At 36.8% G+C, this 23,620-nt stretch overlaps 2 protein-coding genes across 3 annotated transcripts; both read left to right on the forward strand.

Moving 5' to 3' along the window:
* Positions 1-7: 7 nt before the first annotated feature.
* LOC136247519 (cilia- and flagella-associated protein 90-like) lies at positions 8-23,481 on the forward strand. Of its 2 annotated transcripts, none has more exons than XM_066039263.1 (2): positions 8-142; positions 22,708-23,481. In XM_066039263.1, the coding sequence occupies exon 2, from the start codon at positions 22,849-22,851 to the stop codon at positions 23,317-23,319; it is 471 nt and encodes a 156-aa protein (XP_065895335.1). In that variant the 5' UTR covers positions 8-142; positions 22,708-22,848; the 3' UTR covers positions 23,320-23,481. The 2 variants fall into 2 exon arrangements, with proteins under 2 accessions (XP_065895335.1, XP_065895336.1); XM_066039264.1 differs by lacking the exon at positions 8-142 and adding an exon at positions 20,170-20,304.
* Positions 11,287-13,531, forward strand: LOC136246152 (uncharacterized). The gene is made up of 2 exons (XM_066037611.1): positions 11,287-11,575; positions 12,056-13,531. The coding sequence occupies exon 2, from the start codon at positions 12,070-12,072 to the stop codon at positions 13,291-13,293; it is 1,224 nt and encodes a 407-aa protein (XP_065893683.1). The 5' UTR covers positions 11,287-11,575; positions 12,056-12,069; the 3' UTR covers positions 13,294-13,531.
* Positions 23,482-23,620: the final 139 nt, after the last annotated feature.

The raw sequence follows: 23,620 nt of genomic DNA on the forward strand, positions 1-23,620 counted from the left end.
CTCGCACTTCCGGTCACCTTTGATAAATTATTACGCTCTCGGCTCACCATTTTTTTAGTCCGTTACCTGGTTACAGCCTAGCAACCGGACACTTCGAATCCCTGCCGTGATGAAATCAGCCTAGAGGAAGCTTTATCATAAGGTATGGCGTATCTCAGTAACATTGGGTTAATGTGTATTGTTGGCGTCTAGCTATTGTATGGTTTTGAAATGTAACGCCACCTAATCCGATTGGGCATTTATTAGAATCACATCAATTTACTTTCTACTGTGTTGTTCCTTCAAAAGGAATTCGGTTGCGTTCACTCTGTAGTGTTCCCAGTAGCTCGTAGTAAGGGCGTACACTCCTACATGTAGACTGCACCTTATAACTCTTGGGTAATGTTTACTTTTGTATTGCTTTGAAGTGGTTAAAAGGTTTACAATACATTGATTTATGTGGCCTGTTAAATGTTGATAGTTGACTACCTTACCTGCAATGACATCACTGGTATAGAGTGGAACAATACTTGAACTTGTGTAATTTCATCTTGAGTATTTTGAGCTGACGTGTACATATTATCATAGATAATATAGTACAGGGATTCGCAACAGTGACGTCATTTCCATAGGAACTATTAGTTTTAGGTATGACAATCCTTGTTACGGGTTTGATGGGTCTTGGTTACGGGCTCAGAATCAGCCTAGCTTCGCAAAATATAACCTTTGTACAAATCTTTAGTCATTGGGGACTTAGTTGCTGCTTAAAAAATTCTCGTACCTTGTCACAATCTTTAGTAATAGCGCCACAAAAATGATTGGTGCCACTCCTGAGCAACCATAGCGAAGAAGTTCCGGCTGCTAATTGCTGTGATTTGATAACACTCATAGTGAACAGGAAACTGTCGAGGTAAATTCAAGAAGAAATAAGTATGGTTGGTGAGATATGGACACTCAAAGTCCCTACCCGTAACAAGGAATGTCTGTAGTGACATCACTATTACAAATCCCTACTTGTACTATATTATCTATCATATTATAGTCCTGGGATTAAATATGCGTCCATTTTGTGCTATCCGGTAGTAACACAGGCCCACATGGCAGCATACAAATATTTTATATGGACAACTATTGAAGTAAAATTTTGAAAGGTCACATGTCAACCTAGAAAAGTAACCTACATACGTTACAGTAATAGTATGTCAATATATCAGTCGGCTAGAGCTTGATACCTTGCCAGTTAAAATGCAAGTCCCCGCACTATTATAGCTATATCATCATTACAGGTAAGGTCTGTATTGTTAAGTATGCATCATAAACAAAGGTCATTATTACTATAGACAAAAGTCTTATAAGTTGTGGTGATATCTCTTATGATCACATAGTGATCAGTATAACTAACAAGTTACCATGATAGGATGTGACCTACATATAGTTCTGATTAGCAGCTAACCTGTTAATATCATGGGTAGTTGATAAAACAATATAACACTCCATTAGCCCATTATGAATGCAAAAGAGGCTCCCACACACCACTACTCCACTCTTCTCAGTTCAGTTTTGTAGTTTATTTGTATGCCTCCATGGTCAAATTTACTTGTGGAGCAATGGACATCCAGTTTGAGTCAGAGTATGATAGGATATTATGTAAATATTAGTGTAAAAATGAGTTTTGTTTTGTAGCAAAGTGAACATTTTTTGATAATTCTATTCCATCTCATGTGTAATACATATTTGACCAGATCTGCGAAAACCTGACACAATTGTGCAAGCCTAAATTTACAGCATAAAACATTGAATATAATGGGTGAAATACTTTTTTAAATCCACAATTTTTTTGAATGCTTTGTTCTTAGTGAAGAAAGGGTCTGACAATGAAAACCTGGATATCTTATTTGACTACTGAAGAGGAGTATGAAAATTTTCTCTTTTTTTCGTTGCAGTAGACACAAGGATACAGAAGTTATGGGCATTTATTTACAACGATAGTATGTGATTGATTTTTCTTCACTAATTTTGCCATTGTATATAATGAACAATGGTGATAAAAGGAAAAACTTGCCGCCCAGTAATTAATTCATCTACTCATGACGGACAGGGTGGTGTAAATTTCAGCTCCCAAATTTGCAATTGTGTCAGGTTTTTGCAGATCTGGAGTATATGCATTAAAGCGAATCTTCTAAATTACATAAGTGACTAGGTGGTTTATGCATAGTTTGATAGTGTACATATGTACTAGTTTACTAGTTCTACTTTATGGTTTTTCACTGTTTTTAAATGATTATGCAACTCCTTGAGTCTGACTGGCCAGCCAATATTTTGGCTGGATCGCACTCCAGGCCCAAGAAATCCGAGCATTGCCACCAGACGGTGTTTGTGCATTAGCGCGAACCCGGCTGGGCACAAGACTACGTATATACGTGCATGTACACTGAGTTTTACAAAACTCGCTGCATTAAATATCATCAAGAGTGTCATGTATGTACAGTGCTATGTGTGACTGTTATATATCTTACCATCATACTGAATACTATAGTATGTTCATAACCTTCCATTATTAAGTTCTAGTGAGGTGACACTGAGGTGCTTATGTCGTTGAGGTGAAAATTCCTTGTAAACGGCATAATGCTTCTATACTCATGTATATTTTCAATATTTTACATACATCTGTCTGTTTATTTAATCAAAATGTGGTTACTTATCCTTATTTTCTGTAAAGTAATGAACGTTGTGTTGAAAATAAACTGAAATCTTGAAACTAGTATCAGCTTCACATTGTTTGTTATTTCTTAGTGTTTGTTCTCATAACATGTTTTTATGCTGATTCGCATTTTGAGCTACATAGCTGTTTTCTGCTACTACTGTACAATAATAAGGTTGTGTTCTTATCTTGTTTGTGTTGTACATGTTATGTATGAATGTACTGTCACTAACCGTTGCTATGATACAATGTCTGGATTTTTATTTCTTGCTCATTCAGCCTTTACCTGCTAACATAATTTCATGAACAAATAGTATATGTGCTTCATGATGTCAAAGTGCATAGATCTAAGAGGACATTCATATGTATGTATGTACATATGGGTGCTGCAAGATTCCATGCATGCCTGACAACTGATCAGTCTTTGTCCTTATTGTGGAAGTTGTTAATTGTAAAAATACGTACGGTACCGCCCAAGCGCAACGTCGCACTCATTCACACATGTAACTTTGCTTGAGATTTTAAAAATTGCTAATTAAGGGGCGTGGCAACTGTTTTGCTTGTGAGACAACATGGCAGCTGTTTTGTTCACAAGAATCGCGAGCGAAACAGTTGTCACGCCCCTTAATCAGCGATTTAAAAAATCTCGAACAAAGTTGCGTGTGCGACGTTGTGCTTGGGCGATACCGTATGTAAGCATATACACCTTAATGATCACACCTACATGTATTGTAGTAAACAAGTTCATACTAGCTGGAACAAATATTGAACGTATGTAGAGCACTGAAATCACAGTACCTCTTTAATAAACATACATTAGCAGAAATCAGGGGTCCTGTTGACCTATGCTTGTATGTACACTACCTTCTAACCCAGGCACAGCACATACGTAAACGGCAGTGTGAATTGTTTGAGTGATGCCAAACAAGGCCCAGCCTGACATGACAAAGCAAGATGGGGTGTCATGGTTGGCTCAGGGTAGGATGCAATGTGAACACATTTATACCTCAAGATGGTAGCATACTGGTTAGCTGGGATAGTGTGAATATGTGCAAAAGTATTAGATGAAAATTTATTGTAACATCATTGATATCATGATGATTACATGTTAATGACATGACATATTCCCAGTGATCTACATCATGTTGTTATGTGATCAACACCATCTGGACTATTATTTCATGTGGTGTTGTGTGGTGATGTCATCAGTGGACAGCTTATTATCTTATATATAGACCAGGAAATTGGTAACCATATTAGGAAAACAGTGCATTTTTTATGCAGTCTATAATCCAAATGCTATGCCTTTTAACAACAATTTTTCTGACCAGTTTGTGAGCACCTTTTACTTACCTGATTGGCTCCAGAAATAACATGTCCTATCAAATAAGTTGAAATAGTGCATCTGTACAGATCATATGTAACAACCAAAAATACTGTGTAACAGTCTTTGTTGGCTAATGTGGGTGTCGTACATGTATGAAGATTGCCAATTCAGTAAGTCCTGTAAGAAGTTTTGGTTGATTTGTCATTCAGGAACAAGTCAGGCCATCTAAAGCTTACAGGGTTAAAACATCAAAAGGATGTAGCTTCACTAGCTTGGGCATTATGCGCCATTTCATAAAAGCCAGTCACTGTTCTTCATTAGTATAGTATTTGTGAAAATTTGGTGTGCCAAATTGGGATACACTTAATAAACCTAAGCCCACAGTCCCTTCTAGTTGTATATATACACTTGTGCATGCAATAGATTTGTTAAATTTGACCCACTACAAATGAGATATCTTCACTCTTTTTCATTCCTGTATTTTTTTGGAAGAAATCTCCTTGAACTGAGAAATAGGCTTTAACCCTTAAACCCACATGTAATTTTTAGTAACAATGCACTGAAAATGCATACGCCGATAAATCGGCTTTTACACATGGCCTCAAACAAAACACTGTAGCTGTTGAACTAATAACTCTACGGCTATGCAATTTGTGCTGCTATATTTGTGATGTAAAAAGGAATAATATGATACTAAGGGATTAACCCTTTGACAAACGTATGTGGCCAAAACTCGCCAAGAAACAACATGTACGCAATTAAAACACGCATTCCAATGCATACCTCCAGAAAATGGATCATAACTCCATCCCAGTTCACTGTATCTAGCTGAAACAATTGCTAGTAGATTTGCCACGCATTGGAGAATCACGGCATATAAAGGTCACGTGAGTCAGACATTCATAAAAACGGCTTCCAGACCATGCGTTCACGAGGTAACAGAAACCAGACATCAATCTTCAGCTCGTCATAACAAGTGAGTGAATGTTGTTACAATGGTTATTCATCGCTGTCTAAGTAACCCAATGAATGTACTTTCCAGTGATAGGTGGTTTTTGGACTAATGTAATTAGACAAGCTTGCTATTTAGAAGCCATCATAGATTCATTCATTAGTAATAATAATTGTGCATATTTTGAGCTTTATAAAAAAAACATGGCATATATCAGTGCGTGCGGGTTTAAGGGTTAGTGCTTAAAGGTGTATGATGGATTTACTTTAAGAAACGTGTTTACACGAAATATAGCTACACAATGAATCTAAAACATATAATATTTCATTGGGCTTTAGGCAATACTGAATAACCACTGGAAAATCATAAAATTATGTATGGAATTACTGATACCTAGTGTACTATTGATGTCACAACTTGATGTGCTAGATAACACATTTTTATTTTGTTTCATCGCTTTGTTCCGGGTTTTATAACTTTACTAAACACTGTAATTACAGAATCTGACTTGCTATAAAGTGGTGAAGATACGTATATATAATCCCAAGAAGTCAGCTATAAGACACAATATTGTACTTGTGTGGGAGGATAAAAGTGCTGACGAGTACTGCATGAGTCATACAGTAGGGCTGAGCGATACTGCCTTTTAGTATCACGATCAATACTAAGGCCACTATTCACAATACTGAATAGCTCATGCTACTTACAAATAAGTCAATCATAGCTGGTGCTACATAGTGTATCCTGCAGGAAGTAACATCAAACTAGCCACTGTCATCCTTGTTTACAGTAACAGTTATTGTAACACATGCTTTGAAGTTATGTTATGGTGTTCACACCTCTCTGCAGGGGTATCCAGGTTATGACTTACAAGGATTCTTAGCCTAGTATTGCATAACAATGAATTTTAATGTACAGGCATGGTATCACGATAGTTGTGTAAAATACATTAAAGGACACTAAAATCATGTGTGTGTCAGTCGATTGGAGAACAATCTTAAAAACTATCCACAGATTTTATGCCTATCCGGCACAACTAGGCAGGTTGTAAGAGCAATGTTATCAAAGTGCTTCATCTCCAACAAGATAATCACACCCTCCACCATCGTGTATTGGCTTTGTTACAATGTTACGACAGCCCAGGGGGCATTCTAAGCTACTGTAGCTTACCTGGCTTACAATCGTCATACAAGGACAGGTGTATGAAGTAGGGCTGGGGGGATAGTATGTGCATATCCGAACATCGGGATAGTATCACTATATAGTATCACTATCGGTATCGCCTATATTGCTTGAAAACTTACTATCGGACAGTAATTAGCAAGTAAAATTTGGAGAAATATCTGCAAAATACTTTAAAATGATAACTTTTTGGAACAAGAATCAGCCTAAAAGGCTGTTTAATATCTTATGCAAAATACATGCATGGGTACATCCCCCCTTACAACTCTCTTTGAAGGTAACTAATAGGAAATAGGTGAATTATCACTATCGTTTTACTATCGTCTATCGTGAACGGTGTCTTGATATCGTTTGGACAGTGAAAATTTCACTATCACTCAGCCCTAATATAAAGACTGCCACTTTAATGACACATGTGATCCATAACAATGACTTGATTTGTTTACGCTTACATCATAAACTTGAATGGCTTCACGTATAGACAATTCATGACGCATTGCCCCTTTAACTATTCTGACATTGCTTATTACTCTTGGTGAAGCATAGTCTAGTCCTGCTGCAGCCGGCTTCTTTTGTCTGTAGAGCCACGCCCATTTATTAGTAGTCTGTAGTTGTGCACAAATCTACATATGCTCTGCAGGCTTATGTGGAGCTATACTCACTGTTCAATTGTTTTTGTACAGGTTGCAAATCAACTACAGAGATTTTGCAGGAGGCATTCCCGAGTCACGTATACACATACAAATTCAGGGTTATCTTCCAGAGTTTTTCGTGTAATAAGTGGGTAAAGAGTAAAGTGCTCGACAATGATTTACTAAGCAATGTAGAGATATGTATGTTTAACAGGAAACACGAGGCCTTCTATAGCAATATTAATATTGAGCCTGTAGTGCAAGTTTTCTAATATATTGTGGGTATTGGCATTTTGTTGTATCTTTACTTGATTGTGAACACCCCTTGCATAACCAAATACAGCAACACTGCACAATAGTGCTGGGCGGTATTGAAAAATAGCAAACGGTATACCTTCCATAAAAAGTATCACGGTATTACTAAATATCACAGTATTACTAAATATCACAATATTACTAAATATCACAGTATTACTAAATATCACAGTATTAATGTAAAAGCCATTAGTATTAAAGTAACTGCCATTTACCTCAACAAAACCACCAAATACCCATCAAGCCTCAGGTACAAATTACCACAAACAAACTTGTTTACATAGTTTGGTTAGCTGACTACACCAGCACCTGCATACAAACATTGTCACATGTCTGGTTACCTTCTAAATATGGGATGAAACAAGCCCACAGGGAGGCCATAGTGCCCAGATGGTATGGTGGTATTTAAATAAAAAACAGGCGGTATCAAAACTGGTATGACTTAAATATCACAGATTACTAACAATACTGGTATATCGCCCAGCTCTACTGTACAAGTCAATGATACAGGACCAATGTTATCAGCTCCTGCAGTCACCAGTTACTTTTAATTGAATATGCCTTTTGTACAGCCTAGCTGTTTTTACGTACATAAAACTATTGTATACTGTACCATATGTATCAGATATCACTCTGACTTTCTGGGCATGTTGCACACAATTAGATCAATAAAAATTATCCATTTGACGTCACACTAAATACTTTCCATGTAATTATACTTTCCATGTAATTATAGGTTATCTTTGTGAATGCACAAAGGAAGTTACAAGCCGAAGAATGCTAGTGAAAATAATGTGGTACATTTGTTATTTATTCATTGCTTAGTAACATCGCTTTGCATCTGGAAGAAACAGGGCCATTAAACTCAGCTGCTCACTGGCTTGTACCACTGAATTAACCCAGTCCCCTTTATTCCCATTCTTCAATTGGCTATTAATATAAGTAACTCACTCAGTGTAGCGATTTCCCCCCTGTCTTTCTTCGATTGTGCAAAAAAGCAAAAGGTGTCGCATGGATCCCATTGATTTTTGCCTCAAAAACATGATATCTAGTAACCGTTACTAACTTAAAATGACGTACACGGATATCTCCTATAAGACCATTCTATGGGGATAAGATAGCAGCATTAAAGTTATCATACAAGGCAGCCTTTACAAAGAGGTGATCACTAGGTGAAATTATCAAATCATCATTCCGTTCGACTGAATCCAGATACAGTGCTCAGGGAGTTAACGTAGTAGATCCTCAATTATCCAATCGTCATTTCATCCGTACCCCCTTGTTTATCTAAAATTGGAAATGACTATTCTATTAGAGTATTTTGTGTACAATGGATATGTTCTGTTAGAGCATTTCAACAGAGCTCTGTATATAAATGTATGGGCTTCAGTTATCCAAACAACTCACTTACTTATCTGAACAATTTTACCATTGCTTGAGACACATTGGGCTTCAGATAACTTTGAGTCTACTGTACAACACTTTGCTTTACCTCATGCTGTATTATACCCTCACATGCTGTATCTTCATGACGGTGCTTTGACAATATAATATCCCTGACTTTTAGTATATTCCAATACCTATGAATAGTAGTACAATTGTGGTCATTCGTAAGGCATGATATGTATTTTTGTGAAATGCCATCATACCAATTTTGTGGGAGTTTTCTACCCAAAATTTAACTATTTTACTTCCTATGTTCAAGTTGTGTTGAAAGATACTGTCTAAACTGTAGCACAAAACTTTAAAATTTACCGCTTTTTTGTGACTGGATCTACAAGAGGAGTCTTCAAACCTGAGAGAGCCCCACACTAATGAGAATCTCGTAGGTGCAACCCACTACTTTAAAAAATCTGTGTCAGTATCAGATTCTAAAATATGATATATTGGTAATTTCCACCTCTAACGTTTAGTACAATTAGTGCGGATGTCTACTTGGAGGTACACTTATTAAACCAAAACCCACAACCACTTCTAAAATGTAATTATATAAATGCAAGGCAGTGATTTCTCTCTGTGTTAAAATGTTTGAATATAAATAATCATTTTTTGGGAAGAAGTCTTCCTAACCCGGATGGTCTTCTAGTATAATTTATTGTAAAGATCATTAGCGTACAAGGACAAGTAATGTTGCTACTCGAGTTCCATAACCATTCAAATACTCTTTTACAACATTCATCTATATTACACAATCATTTCATTCAGTATCAGATATGTATACGTAAGTGAGGGTGGTATAACCCTTTCATTAAGTTATAAAATATTCATTTAATAGGTTAGCACTCTAGCCTGTTATACTTTTTATTATGCTGGCATATTTGATGTAGTGAAGCATTTGGTGTAAGAATGATAATAGCACACATTACGGTCTACTGTAACACGGACAGAAGATCGTCATTAAATTTAAGTAGCCATCATAGCATATACATACATACGGTAGACAGCCTTCCAACACTGGCCAGTAGCAAGATGCAAACATGCATCTAACTGGTACGTAGCAAGTGTTAGGTAATACCCTATTGATTAACCAAACCAGCAATAGATACATGTATACGTATGTATGATGCAATCATGGGAATAGGCACTAGTGTAGTCATTCTTGTATACTAATGTATTGGATGGAAATCAGCAATCATGTATGTGTGTAATGTTAGTTTTTATTTTATTTATTTTTTATGCAGTCAGGTTAGTCCAGTAAGTCTAATAGTACTATGTGTTGCTGCACTACTAAGGAAAAAGTAGTCCTCACAGAAGCATAATCTCAACTGCTTTACAGTTTGTCCATCATGTTTCTCTTACACAGATTTTGTAGGGAAGGCTGCTCTTTGTTCATACATGCCACCTTCAACAAAGTAGTTTATGATCCTGATGGCCCTTGTGGCCAGTTATAACAGTTGGTATGGTCATTTGATATCCACAGAATCCACAAAACCACTTCAAATCAAAATGATTTGCCCACAAATACAGCATAGGTATGTGAGTATTAGTGGTGTGCGATATATCGAAAAAATATCAATATCGCGATAATTTGTCAATATCATATCAATTTCTATACCACTTTAGTAGAACCCAATATTATTGAAAAGTTACAATAATTGTTGAAATATCGAAGAGTGTGTCGATAAATCTACAACATTTAGTTTGTGATTGCACAATCGTGCTAGAAATGAAGGTTGGTTCTGTACAATCTAGCCACTTTACAAGTTTGTCTACCAGTTTTCTAGGCTTAATATTAGTTCTATGCAATAGTTTTGCAGTGTAAATTGTATTTGAAGCATATTTATAAATATCGGCCGCCCACGCAATTACTCCACCCACACAATTAAAATTTATCAAAAAAATGAATCAAAATTTGGACATTTACCCTACTATCGTATTGATATCATATCAAAATGAAAATCCTGATATCGCACACCACTAGTAAGGTGGTGGATACCTGACAACTTTCAGTTTGAAATAAAATTCAGCACGTTTGGAGAACTGGACTACAGCAGTCAAAAACATTACTTTGTAGACCAGACCAGCTCTTCCTCTTCATATCTACATACATGTTGATTTGTATAGCCATCAGATATTGAACAATGATGCCATAAAACCAATAGAAACAGGATGCAAAAATGCACTTGGCATCAAAGCTCGTTGCACAGTAAATCATAAATTAGCAGCATAAATGGAGCACAGCAATCGCAACTTTGGGATTTAACTGATTTTGGCCACCATGAAGTTACCTAAGACCTGCTGTACAGCCACAGTACAATAAAGTATTTCTTCTCGGCATGCGGCCCTACTACAAATACCACTCGCTTATAGTACAGAGATCGTCCCCACCAGTATACAAGAAAAACTGATGCAGAAAGTTACAGTAACACTACAACACACCTTACTAAACCACAAATGACGCATGCCACCGAACTTTCATCGTGCGAAGCACCCGAATCCAAAGGATCTACTTACTATAGAGTATATCTTCTTTAACCCTTAAACCCGCATAATCCAAAAAACTGGATTTAATAAAAAAACAAATTGAAAATGCACAATACTTTAGCCAATTTACATAGGTGGATACAAACAGGCATATCTCATGATGCGTCCATCAAAATCGCTTAGAAAAGCAGATTTATTAATTGGCAAAGAGTAAGCTACCTACGTACCTGTGTATAAACTTTCAACATACAAACAAGGAACTCACCCACTATGACGCGCTGAATCCTTTTGCGTCCTTCCGCATTCATATTGTCATTGTGTTCATCCAACATAGACGTTATCACATGATATCTATATATCAACTGAATCGCCATCAGGTGAGGAGTAACATGACACCAAGCAAATGTCAATACGACGAATGAGTAATGGCCTTTTGTACATCATTATGTGAAGAAGGAAGATGGAGGGATAGTTCTTTTATTCATTCAAAGTGGAGCAGGTATCTCTTGAGTTGGATGGATGCGATGAAGTATGGGACCATTCAAACCAAAATTTAACGTTGAGTAAGATGGTGTTTGTCATTTTTAGATAGCTTTAGCAGTTTTTGTGTTATTGAATTTAGTTTTATAAGGCATGTATGCGATCCAGTTTACTGGATTATGTGTTTTCAATGCTTGAGTTTTATAAAACAGCTGCGGGTTTAAGGGTTAATATTATTCACAAAACTGTAACAAATTCTTCTTATTGTAAGGCCATGAGGTAAGCACTCACAACAGCCATATCAATTATACACTAATTACATGATGTAATTAATGAATTTTTGTAATAAGACATATGGCTTGTTTTGCAATGGCTTCAAAAAAAAATCAGCAATATCAAGTGTTAATTAGATAGCATATGCTACACCTTAAACCACTTAATAGGATTTGATCAGGTATGTATGTGCACTTATCCTTGTAAGGAAGTCATACGTACATATATAATAGTAATAGCTAGTGTGCCAGCTGTTCTAATAGCACAACTTGTGAATCCTTCATATTTAGAAAACAGTTAAGGAATGAGTTCTACAAACAGAGGAGTTTCTTCAGACAGCAGCAGTGAATCAGATGAATCAGACAGTTGGAATGACTATCACATCACACAACAGGAGGTACTATATGATTACATCCAGTCTCTACCCAATGATGTTGAGCTAGTCAATGAGTACAAAATGGTTAGGTTTAAGAAGAGCCAACCCCATACTGGCTATCATGAATTACCAGTCAATGACCTGCATGATCTTATAGTTGAAGCGGTAAACTGTAGTGATTATGATGGCGGAATGTTTCACTACCGTGGTGATGCGTATGATTTTCTGAATAGACTTATTAAAGAAAATGTTTGGAAAATGCTACTTGTTAATGGAAAGCAAATCCCAGATCTTTCTGATGGCCTTTCTTTTGTACAAGACAGGGTGGAAGTGATAGTACATCTCTGTGACTCAATAATAAAGCTACTTCAGGTTACAGTGGATGATGATTCACTAATACAATTAATTGAGATTGGGAGTGGTGAACGAAAGAACTTTAGTGGTCATATCAAAATGTCAATAAGTAGCACAGACAAGTACGAGGCTGATGGAGTGTCACAGTTTAATCAGTTAAGCACAGTGCTGCCATTCCATCTTTCTTCTTTCAGTTGTGAGGTCTCTTTGCTTCAGGCAATAATCGCTTTAGTGGTTACTATAAGATGTTACCCAGCAGGATGGAAACGATATTTCTTCTGGGATGCCTGGCTTGCAGTTACCATCCAGTTGGGTTTGCTAAAGAAATCACCTAAGGGTGAAGTGTTTCCTTGTGTATGGATGGCAAAAGTGTTTGATGCCGAACGTTTCATTGGTTTTCCTGAGCAAGTTAACTTCTTAATAATGGGACAAGATCCAATCAGTAAAGACAGCAGATCTCAAGACATCAATTTATCAACTTTGCGATCTGCCACAGGAATTGCTTTTCACAACGTTGACCTTAGATCTGCTGTACGAATGACCACCAAATATGGACTAGACTGTAAGGATGACAAGCCTATACAACATTGCAAAGATGGTACACTTATGGTGAACATGATAAGATGTATTCCCAGGAACAGCCAATCGATGGCTAGCTATCCTTTCTATGATGCCTGGTATGTGTATAGCTTGAAGATGGCAAAATATTTCGGTGAACACCAAAAACCTGTTGCCGTGATGTGCAATAAGAAGTGTGAGTCTGACTTAGTGAAACACATACTCAACGTCAATGACTAAGCAAGAAGAGTTGAACACCCTTCAGCACGTTCCATTAGCCAGAAAGATGAAAGCATGTTTCGCAGTTTGATACACAACAGTTTAAAATGAGAAGGAAAAACCAATTTATAGCTAGTAAATGCAGTATAGCTGTACTTTAGAACACTTAATCAATGTTCATACAATCTACATTTAACATGTATGTACATAAACTGTAGTGCATATACAATGCAGTTTAGAAAACAGTAATTTTCAGAAGTTCAGCTATTTTATATTCCTATTCTTTTTTTTTTGCGATGAATGCATTGGATGCATCTGATAAGTGTTCATTCCACTTGTTTGCATAAATTACAAAAGATACCTAGTCTATGTGTGTACGTATGTAGTGTATAGAAAGTTTCAATTGTTTAGACAGACAATGCTGTAATGGTATTACAGTATCAAACAGTATTATCTTCAATCAGGCTGCTTATCTTCTTCATCCTGGCAATGAAACCATATCGAGGCATTCATTTTTTGTATCAACACTTTCAGCAGCATATTTAGATGCCACAGAATTATTTCACGGCTGGATTTCAGCAGCGCTTCAGTCCCTGCGCTACTATAAGAGGTATACTAGCTAGTTATCTGCAACTTCACAATTGAGATCCCATTCGCGATAGGTTCGCGACCACACCCATCAAATAAGGACTAATGGCAATAGAGTGCAGAGACCACACCTCTTAACAATCTAGCTATTTGACTTTACAGTAAACAAGATGACCTCACCCCTTATTGGTCTACAAAGTGGCTATACACCCCCCCTGTATTTACAGACCCGTAATGTAGGATTTTTTTTGCTATATTTACAGCATTCCTAAGTGCGCATGTGCAAGCATCTTGTGACTTAGTTGGTCGGTAAGTTTTTGGGTGAGTTCAAGGCGAGCTAGGGTTGAATTGGTTTCTTCACTGGTATGGGTCAGTACTTTATATTTGTAACATTAAATAGTACAAATACAAGACAAGTAGCCACCAAGCACTGGTGGTAGAGTGTGAGTACTGCAAACCTGGATGTGTGGGTTCGAACCTCAGTCACATCACACTTTTTTCTTCGTTTCTTATACCTTTTTGTGTCACAATTTTTTCTAAGTTTTTTTTTTAAATAGCAATGATCGGCTAAATATCAACAGCCAAAAAAAATGTAACAAACTAAGTCATGATATGCTTGCACATGCGCACTTGGGAATGCCGTAAATATAGCAAAAAATCCTACGTTACAGGCCCGTAAACATAGCCACTTCGATTGGTCTAACCTAGCTGCACACCCGTTTGCATCATTCATCATTTTTCAATGCCAAAGTAGGAACTTTCCCACCGAGCTATGCCGTACTGTAGGTCCGTAACACCTATACATACTAAAATTTCTGCAGCAGTAGATACGGCATAAATTTTGTGTCACTTTATATTATACAAAAATATACTTCCAATAAGGTACAACTATTTACCATAAAGATTGTGATTCTAGTTAAAGAGCAGTTAGTACTGGTGTTACGGATGTACAGCTTGTTTATATGTCCGCAACATGAATGGGAAACCCACCAGTATACTGCTTCTGAATGTTGTACAACAGCTTTGTGATAAACTTTGTTTCTTCCTGTCAACAATAAAGTACAAAACTGAGTTCAGCTCTCTTTAACACGTGGTCATATAGAAGGCAATTATACTGGAATGACCATAAAAATTTTCCAGATCTACTAGAATCAGTTGGTAGCAGCCTTGTTCTCAGTCACCTTACCACACTCTTTTAAGTTGGTGCCTGAGCAAAGGTGCTACTACAGGGCCTGAGGGTTACTAAATTACTTAGACCCCTGTGGTCTGAAGTCTAAATTATTTAGATCCTTTTTGTAGTTGTAGTACCTTAACCTTGTTGACAGCTGCTTATAACAGAGAAATGTAGCATTCATTAGTAGAAATAAGCGTTGCCAAAGCTACCAGTGCAGGTGCGCGTAGTAAACATGAAAAGGGTCTAAGTTACTTAGACACCTCCAAAATCCACCAAAAATCCACCACAAAAAGGGTCTAATGGCAAATGGAAAGTACTAAGCAGCAAATAAACGTACTATTCAGGTGACCTTGATTGTAGTAGATATTTCTATGCGTTATCTGCTGTTTGGCAGAGACTGGAATCACTGGATGTACAGGGTGTATCTCCAGGTTGTGGTAGTACGTATCTGATCATGATTTGCTTTGAGAATTTAGGTTACAGTACCAACAGCTATACAACATGCATTAGGACACTGTCATTGGATCTGGTATTTTCAGAGAGGAGATGGGCTCTCTAATAGGGAATGAACCCCTAGCCTAGCTTAACCTGAGTAATCTCCCAACCCACTTTTGAGATTTCCTATTACACTAAATGCAGTAATGACCCTTTCTTGGCCAAGTAAAACGTTTAAAAACTTTTACAACATCCTGTTGTAAAATTATATCAGAAATATTTACAGCGTAATTATACAACGATGTGTACAAACTGTGAATGTATGTTCATAATAATGGAATAGACCATACATATTATGTATATGTACATGCCTCACTATGCTGTAATGTGCTTCAAACATTACTCACAAGTTAAAATAAGTTATTCTGTGAAACATCTAATCAATCCCCCTCCCCCTCCAAAAAATAGTAGGATCAAGGATACAGAATGATACTGTTGTTGTTAGTACTGTATGGAGCTGTATGTATATAGCCTGTATTTGTCTAAGTACAACTATACGTACGTACCATCTGTTTCATGTCTACACACTGTTCATGCATAGTAGCTGTACAACATGGACTGTACAAGTCCTCACTAAGCATTGAGCATATAAATCTATCTTGTAAGCAAACTGAAATCAGAGCTGTGCGTCCGTAATATAAGATTAACACCATGCTAATTTCTATGAAGTAAGAAACGTAGTTCTCTTGCATTAATTATAAAAGCCATCTCTATGGTGAAAAATATCATCAATAAACATTGTTGAATATACCCCCATAGATCACAGAATTTAATAGTTTTGGTCTATGTATCAGAATTTGAGCAAGTTTCCACGTACGTCTGTGGCGCTTAATATTATCCTTTCCTTGTCCAATTAAAGCAAGCAAAATATTTTTACACTATGCTATAGTAAAGGTATGGCAGGTATATATGTCCTTGTAATATTAGTATAGCGAAACAATACTGTGTGCTAATAGAGTAAGCAGAGAAAGTGTGTGATTGTATGTCCGTAACAATGGAATTGACTTGGATATTATATTTCTCTTATTTTGTGTGATAATTAAGAGTTATCTTACCAAAAATGTGATAGAATTTTTTTTGAAATAATGATAGGGATCATGAACATGGTACGTTCGGACGAAAGTGTAGACTACTGTTTTCGTCAGGTGGTATAGGTTGTTCTATTTTTTTTCACATCAGTTACTTTTCCACTTTGAGATTATACTGCTACAATGATTGATTTTCGACCTGTGTGAACCCAGTGTCCGCAACCCAGTGTCCGCAACCCAGTGTCCGCAACCCAGTGTCCGCAACCCAGTGTCCGCAATCATCACTTTTATTGTCATCTGGATCATCTAATGATGGTAAGTTCACTAAAAACATGTAGTTATTCTCCACAAGAATTGGTTGCTGATGACATACTAGACTCTTGTCTCCATTTAACTAAACCTTCAGAGCTTCACTATAAGTGCAACCATTGTTGCGAATGTCATATTTAGGGAGATTTGGATCATTGTGCAAATACTTCCTCCCATCTTCGTTCCTACAGAATAATATACAGGAAGCGTTCAGCAAACCTAGGTACTTATATTGTAGAATCATCACCCTCAACACCACTGGACTCATGCTGTAAGATATATCTAAAAGTAAACCTACAGGTGTATGCAATACAATCTTGATACCTCTTTAATCGGATTACAAACCACAGGGTCTTCATTATCTTCATACAAGACTTTATCGTTGGAATGACTAACTACATCCTCATCAGTCGCTTGACCAATTATGTCCTCTTCATCTCAGTGGGATATATGTATACTTGTAACTGAAAAATCAACTACTTACAGTATTACAGTACAAGAACCTTCCTGATTCTGTTCTATCTTAATAAACTTGTCACATCCTGTCCCTGCAATATAAAAAAGAGGATGGATTAAATGGTAATTCTAATAAATGCACGCATGGTAGCTACGTTTATAAAAGTCGAGTGGTTAGGCAAAACATTTAAAATAAACATTATCCTTTCTGCATTACCTTTGATATTGTTATCCATCATCAATCTTCTCTTTGCTTCTACCAAGTCTCTCTCAAAGTCTGAGTCACTTTCTGAATCTGAGCTTATAACGATTGACATTTTGTTGACTCCTACTCAGTGTCACTCTAGCTATAGCACTTGTGTGGGTGAACGTGAGCACAAAACACTTCCAGTTATCTAGCGTGTCCAGGCACCAAGCAAGCTAGCTCAGCACATTTTGACACGTCTCTCAAGTGTGTATAACTCAATTAGAAGCACAAGGTGCTTATCCTGTAATTTGTGTACTAAAATATAAGAGTGGTATGCCAGTTGTTCTATTCAACTATACCAGGAAGAACACGTACCTTTGTAGCGATTGTGTAGTAAAACATATTGGCCAAACACATTAGAAAGTGTTTTAACGTTGTTGCATTGTTCTAAAACAGATATTTTGTGTTACTTAACCATCGCGATTGTGTTCTTGGCAGAGTTGCTGCAAGATGAGTACCCCAGTGAATAGTGTATAGGTACTATACTAGTGCTATAGAGGGTATAAATAGCTGTAAATACTTAGAAAATGGCTAATCTTGTATTCCTGTATAATTGACCTTTAGTCTGGTCTGGTCTGGGTTTTAACCATCCCCATAATATTACTAGTTACAGCCCTCAAAGTAGTGTATAATATGTAACTTGTTACTATTTTTCTGGGAGTAATGTGTAACTGTAATGTGTTACATTGTATAGAAGTAACTAGTAATATGTAACGAGTTATATTTTAGAGTAGTGACCTCAACTCTGTGAATGCACTGGATGCATTTGTTCTATGTGGAAACATTCTTAATTGTTCATTCCACTTGTTTGCATAAATTACAAACTTGACACAAGATACCTTAACAGTCCTCCAGTGGATTACCAGTCCTCCTCCAAAAACTCCAAAAGGATTTGCCTGCACAAGATTCAGTGCTTGAGTAGGACGTGTACAGGTATCCCAGTGGTGGTTTATTTCACAGATACTTGTGGCTTCGTTCATTTGTGGCTTGTGGCAATTACCAAGCATGGCTGTGGCTACTATTTGCCATGAGTAGCTGAAATTCCCTACTCAGAAAAAATACTTGGCAACATGCACAAAATGCTACACAAGTGTGTATGTATACACTCATATGTATATGTATGTATAGTCGTGTGCATATGTATGTACATGTGTACGTATCAAATATAACGTTTTGCAGTAGACTGGTCATAGTGTCCTGTTATGTGCAGGCTTGATTGGTCATGGTGGGACATTTCAACTAAGAGTTAGATTGTACGTGGTTATTAATTCTGGTATCTAGTGTTCACATCATTCATTGCTCTTGAGTTACTGTAACATTGCTAATTGAATTGGAGTAAGTCTAGTACATTCATTGCCACCCCCTTGGGTTGTAAGAATGTAGTGTCTCCTAGCAACCAAGTGGTAGTTATGATTAGCAGTACAAGCCATAAACCAAACAGATAAACTGTATTCCTTAGGCTCCATCTCTTTTCTTTTTCTAGTTAGGACATTATGTCTGAGCAAACTAAGTTATGATCAGACACAGGACAGCAAATGTCTGGTGACTGACTGCTATATTTGTCTCTAATGTATGTATGGGTATACGTATATATACATACACATGTGTACTTACGTATACACACATACGTGTACTTACGTATACACACATACGTGTACACATACCAAATTACCAATACATATACATGTCAGGGTTGAGACGAAGCTTCGAATGTTTCGTGGGTTCGAAGGTTAAGTGAACTTTGAATTGTAAAAGTTCCTTCGAAGTTTCGTGATGCACTCTTAGTCTAAGAAAGAATTGCGAGTAAATGTCATTGTCTTTATTGCTGCTTATTGATCTTGTGCGATCGATGTTCGTCTCTTTACAAGTGCCACACCCACTTTTAAAACATCACAGTTTAGTTTCCTACGATAGTTGTAGCCTTAAAACACCTTATAAAGTGATAGATATTGCAGCAAAACGTCCTTTTAGCCATTAGTCGGTGTTTATGTATGCATGATTGCAGTATAGCAGACACGCCCATTTGTAATTGATAGATCAATCAAATCATTCAGTACTGCTGCTATGCACTTTCCAAATGCTTACAAACTTTGTAAATAGGATTAGAAAGACAAAACTTAAGCAGGATGCTAGTACGTAAATACAACAAAACCTGTAACTAGAAAACTAACACCGAAGCTTCGAATGTGCAAACATTTTATTAGCAAATTCGATGGTAATTTCAGTATTCATCCCTGCCATAATACATGTATACGTACATATGTACATATTACGTAATATCAAAATGTAAACATTTAGTGTGTGCTTGGTTGCTTGATTTATCATTTTTCGTACACACTGCATGTAGCCATGGCCAAAACCTATCTAGCGAACAAAGTAGGTAGCTGTAAGCACTTTATACTCTATACTGTTGGTTGATCATGTCAGTATTGTTCCAAACAATGTGAAGATTTGTTACATGTATACCATTCATGCCATCCCTCTATGACTTAAGGATCAAGGTTAGCACTGTGGCTTGTGCAGTAATGAAAAATTCCATTTAAATGTACCATGGCCTTGATATCTGATGAGGTAACGTTGTTTGTTTTTATAAGAATCCTGGCAGTATTCGATTGTGGGAGTTTATTACTACTCACGTGATGAAAACCATGAACCCGATTTTGCATTCTACAGCACTCATACGAAGGCGATTCGACACCCTTACCACCCTATGAGTTGACAAACAGAAGTTTAAGGTGAGAACTAGTGTCATAGTTAATTTACAATCGCGTGTTTGATTACGTACCACGCCCACTTTTCGTATATCACGAGGTAACCACTCTACAGCGAAGCTTACCGCTCTGGGTGTTTAGAAAACATTGTAAACAGTGGTTAAACGATGTAGCAACTTTGAAACACTTGTTAAATCGCAAAATTGAGTATTTCCGTGATATTCATAGGATTTTCCTGTTTATGTTAACAAACGTAACTGCAACGTTACTTGCTGCTGAGCCATAATCGAATTTTACAAGACTCTCTATATAATAAATCCAGTGGGTTGCCTCATATTGGCTTGGGTGGTTAGTCGCCCACCACAGTAGGCTATTAGCCTACATGGTACATATCAGTTGTATCACGTGCCCTCGTGATACAACTATTACATAAGGTTGTGCCATAAGATGACCATGTCTTTAGTACGTCTGTACGTATATTTACATTGAAACTGCATGTTAAATTCATACATGTCTTAAATATATGAATACCATACACTGACATAACACATATATGTACATACTGTATATATTGGACCAGTTCAGTTCTTTCTTTCTTGCAAACCATTTTAATCTTTGCAGAAACGTGCAAACCATTGTTTTGGAGTGACAATGAATGCAATCACACCATACTGTATGGTGGATAAGAGGGTTGCAAACTGCTGCACAGATATTGCAAATGTTGTGCTGTTGAAGACCAGTTGGCCTATCAAACTAATGAAATAAAAGAACTGGGCAACTCCAACGGTTGATCCCATGACAATAGCAATCCTGATAATATACTGGTCTATAATCTTATGAGCCTCCTGTACTTCAGTAATGCCATTTTTGTACTTGTAGTAATAGGCTAGGAATCTGCCAAAGACCATGATTTGAATCACAATTAACATGTAAGTTACCCCATGTAATAGCCAGAGTATCATAGTTTATGAAATCAGCCAGTGAAGTGCAGTAGCCATTCAATTCTAACACGCGGGAACAATTGCTGGAAGCCATGTCATATAATATTATGAAGGTAGAAAACATGATTTGCATGCCGCCTACAAATGCAGTGTAATACTTCATTAATTTGGTGTTTGGCATGTCTGTTCGTAGTTTGTTGCTATAGTACATGATAAATGTGGCGTGAGCCAAGATGCAAACAGCAACAGACTCGTGGAGCATAATTCCTTACTTGAAGTAAAGCATGTGAACATAGCACACCAGTAACGGGTCAAGTTGTATGGTACTCCGTAGTAGTAGTATCCCACCAAATATGTTCATGGGTAGAAAGAAGAATATACTTCCATTGTAAAGCATGAGCAACAATCCAAACGAAGTGCGCTTTTCCTTGATCAAGAGGTGAACAAAGAAAATATAACCATGCGACTATTAGAATAAGCAGAGTGACTGCATAGTTGATAACCTGACAGGGTGGCTTGTCTCCATCCTTCACAATGGCTAAAGCAGTTTGTTCATCTGTAAGAGTGACAACAGTGTCATCTATACAGTATGTGTATTAGACAACATCTGGGTTAGTTACCTTTTGGGGTGACAACAAGGAGGCTATCAGTGGTATAGACAATGTCCAGCTCCTTGATGAAAATCACCTTAATGGATTAATATTGGTCCATCTAACATCAAATACAGCATTAAAAAGAAAATTGTTATTAGTCTAACTGCCAGCCTGCCTGCTGATCTCACACTCTGATCACAGTCGCAAGCCTATAAGACAAATGAAGTAGCACACATCTTTTTCACTTTTGCAGAAAAGTGTATTGTTTTCTGGAATAAAACAAATATGAGTCCCTTGAAACTTTCCTTACTACCATATTAAAAAAGGATGGATCCATTTTCACATGCTTTGCCATCTATTTATCTTTTATATCCCTATTTGAATGCTCTTCATTGCTAACAAAAGCGTTTTTATCAAAATAAGTAAAGTTTATAAATTAAACTAAATACCACAATCACTTTTATTAACTAATACTATAAATACAACCTTGTTACATTGCCTCTGTGTCATCGAAACATTTCGCATTTGTTATAGAAATTTAAATAAGAATTTTTTCCAAGACTTCTCTAAACAGATGAGGTCTTGATAGTCTAAAGGTGAGAAATGCCTTGTCTCTGAGAACTTGTATCATGGTATTGTGTTCAGTACTGAACACTTGTGATTATTGTGTTTGCTGTAGTTGAGTAGTAAACCTTGCAGTATGTTTGTGGTTGAAAATAAAAGATAAAGCATGCCATGCATCAAGAAAGTTATTTTTAACCACAAAGTTGAGAGATTTTACAGGAATTAAAAATATCAATTCTACATATCACCAATTGTATAAACTTTCAGATACGAATATTGTATATCATATACCAATACCATTTGATGTACTATTTATTTCCGTTCCACAGTTCTACTGAGCTACACTGGTTTGTAAAGACAACCTGATCACTTATGTACTTACCTGCTGAATAGCTGTGTGACTAGTGATTCAATAAGTAGGTTTAATTTCTTACTTGACAAACAAATATCACTGAGTAGTAGCTACCATTATGGCTTATCCTGGGGAAGGATATAACATGTCCAATTATAAGAAGAAATGGTACACCCCTGAACAACGTAAGTTACAATGGGAAGAAGCTGTTCGACATGAGAATGAAGTTACTAAAACACATCCTGTAAACAAGGACAAGTCGGCTGAAGAATTCTTACATTCTCCGGCAGGTGAAAGTGCCCAGACATACTTCAACAACAAAAAGTCACATGATGTCTCTTATACTTATGATCAATCTTTTCACATTGAAGAAGGATACAATTCTAAACTGAAACGAGATGATCGTTTACACAATGTTGGATTGAAGGTCAATGAGGAAGAGAGATCCAAACCTGTCCCAATTCTGTCTTCATCTGTTTATGGCCAGCGTAGCCCTCTTGAGCAAACTAGCAATGAACATTTCAGAGTTGCATATGTCCGCAGGGATTTCTATCGATCATCAGGAACAAAAATCCCTTACACTACTTGAAAAATGTTTAGTAAACCTTCTGTTGTTGTATGTGTGTTTATCTAACTAGTTTGTGTACATGGAGTGTAATGTATAATGATTATTGCTCAATGTTTATACTAAATAAAGGAAAGGAACTATCTTGCATGTATATAAATTCAGGTAGCTATACATAATAAAGCTGTGTTAATGATAAAGTTGAGAGTCTTCATGTATCAAAAGTGACTACTACTATGTTATACTGAATACATGAAGTGTGGCATAATATTTATAAATGTATAAACATAACAGGTTCTGTCACACAAGAATGTTATACATACTG

The sequence above is a fragment of the Dysidea avara genome, chromosome 2 (assembly GCF_963678975.1).
Source record: "Dysidea avara chromosome 2, odDysAvar1.4, whole genome shotgun sequence".
Lineage (NCBI taxonomy): Eukaryota > Metazoa > Porifera > Demospongiae > Dictyoceratida > Dysideidae > Dysidea > Dysidea avara.

What these genes read in the sequence shown, in the direction of transcription:
- LOC136247519 (XM_066039263.1), top strand. Translation starts at nt 22,849, where the DNA reads ATGGCTTATCCTGGGGAAGGATATAACATGTCCAATTATAAGAAGAAA.
- LOC136246152 (XM_066037611.1), top strand. Translation starts at nt 12,070, where the DNA reads ATGAGTTCTACAAACAGAGGAGTTTCTTCAGACAGCAGCAGTGAATCA.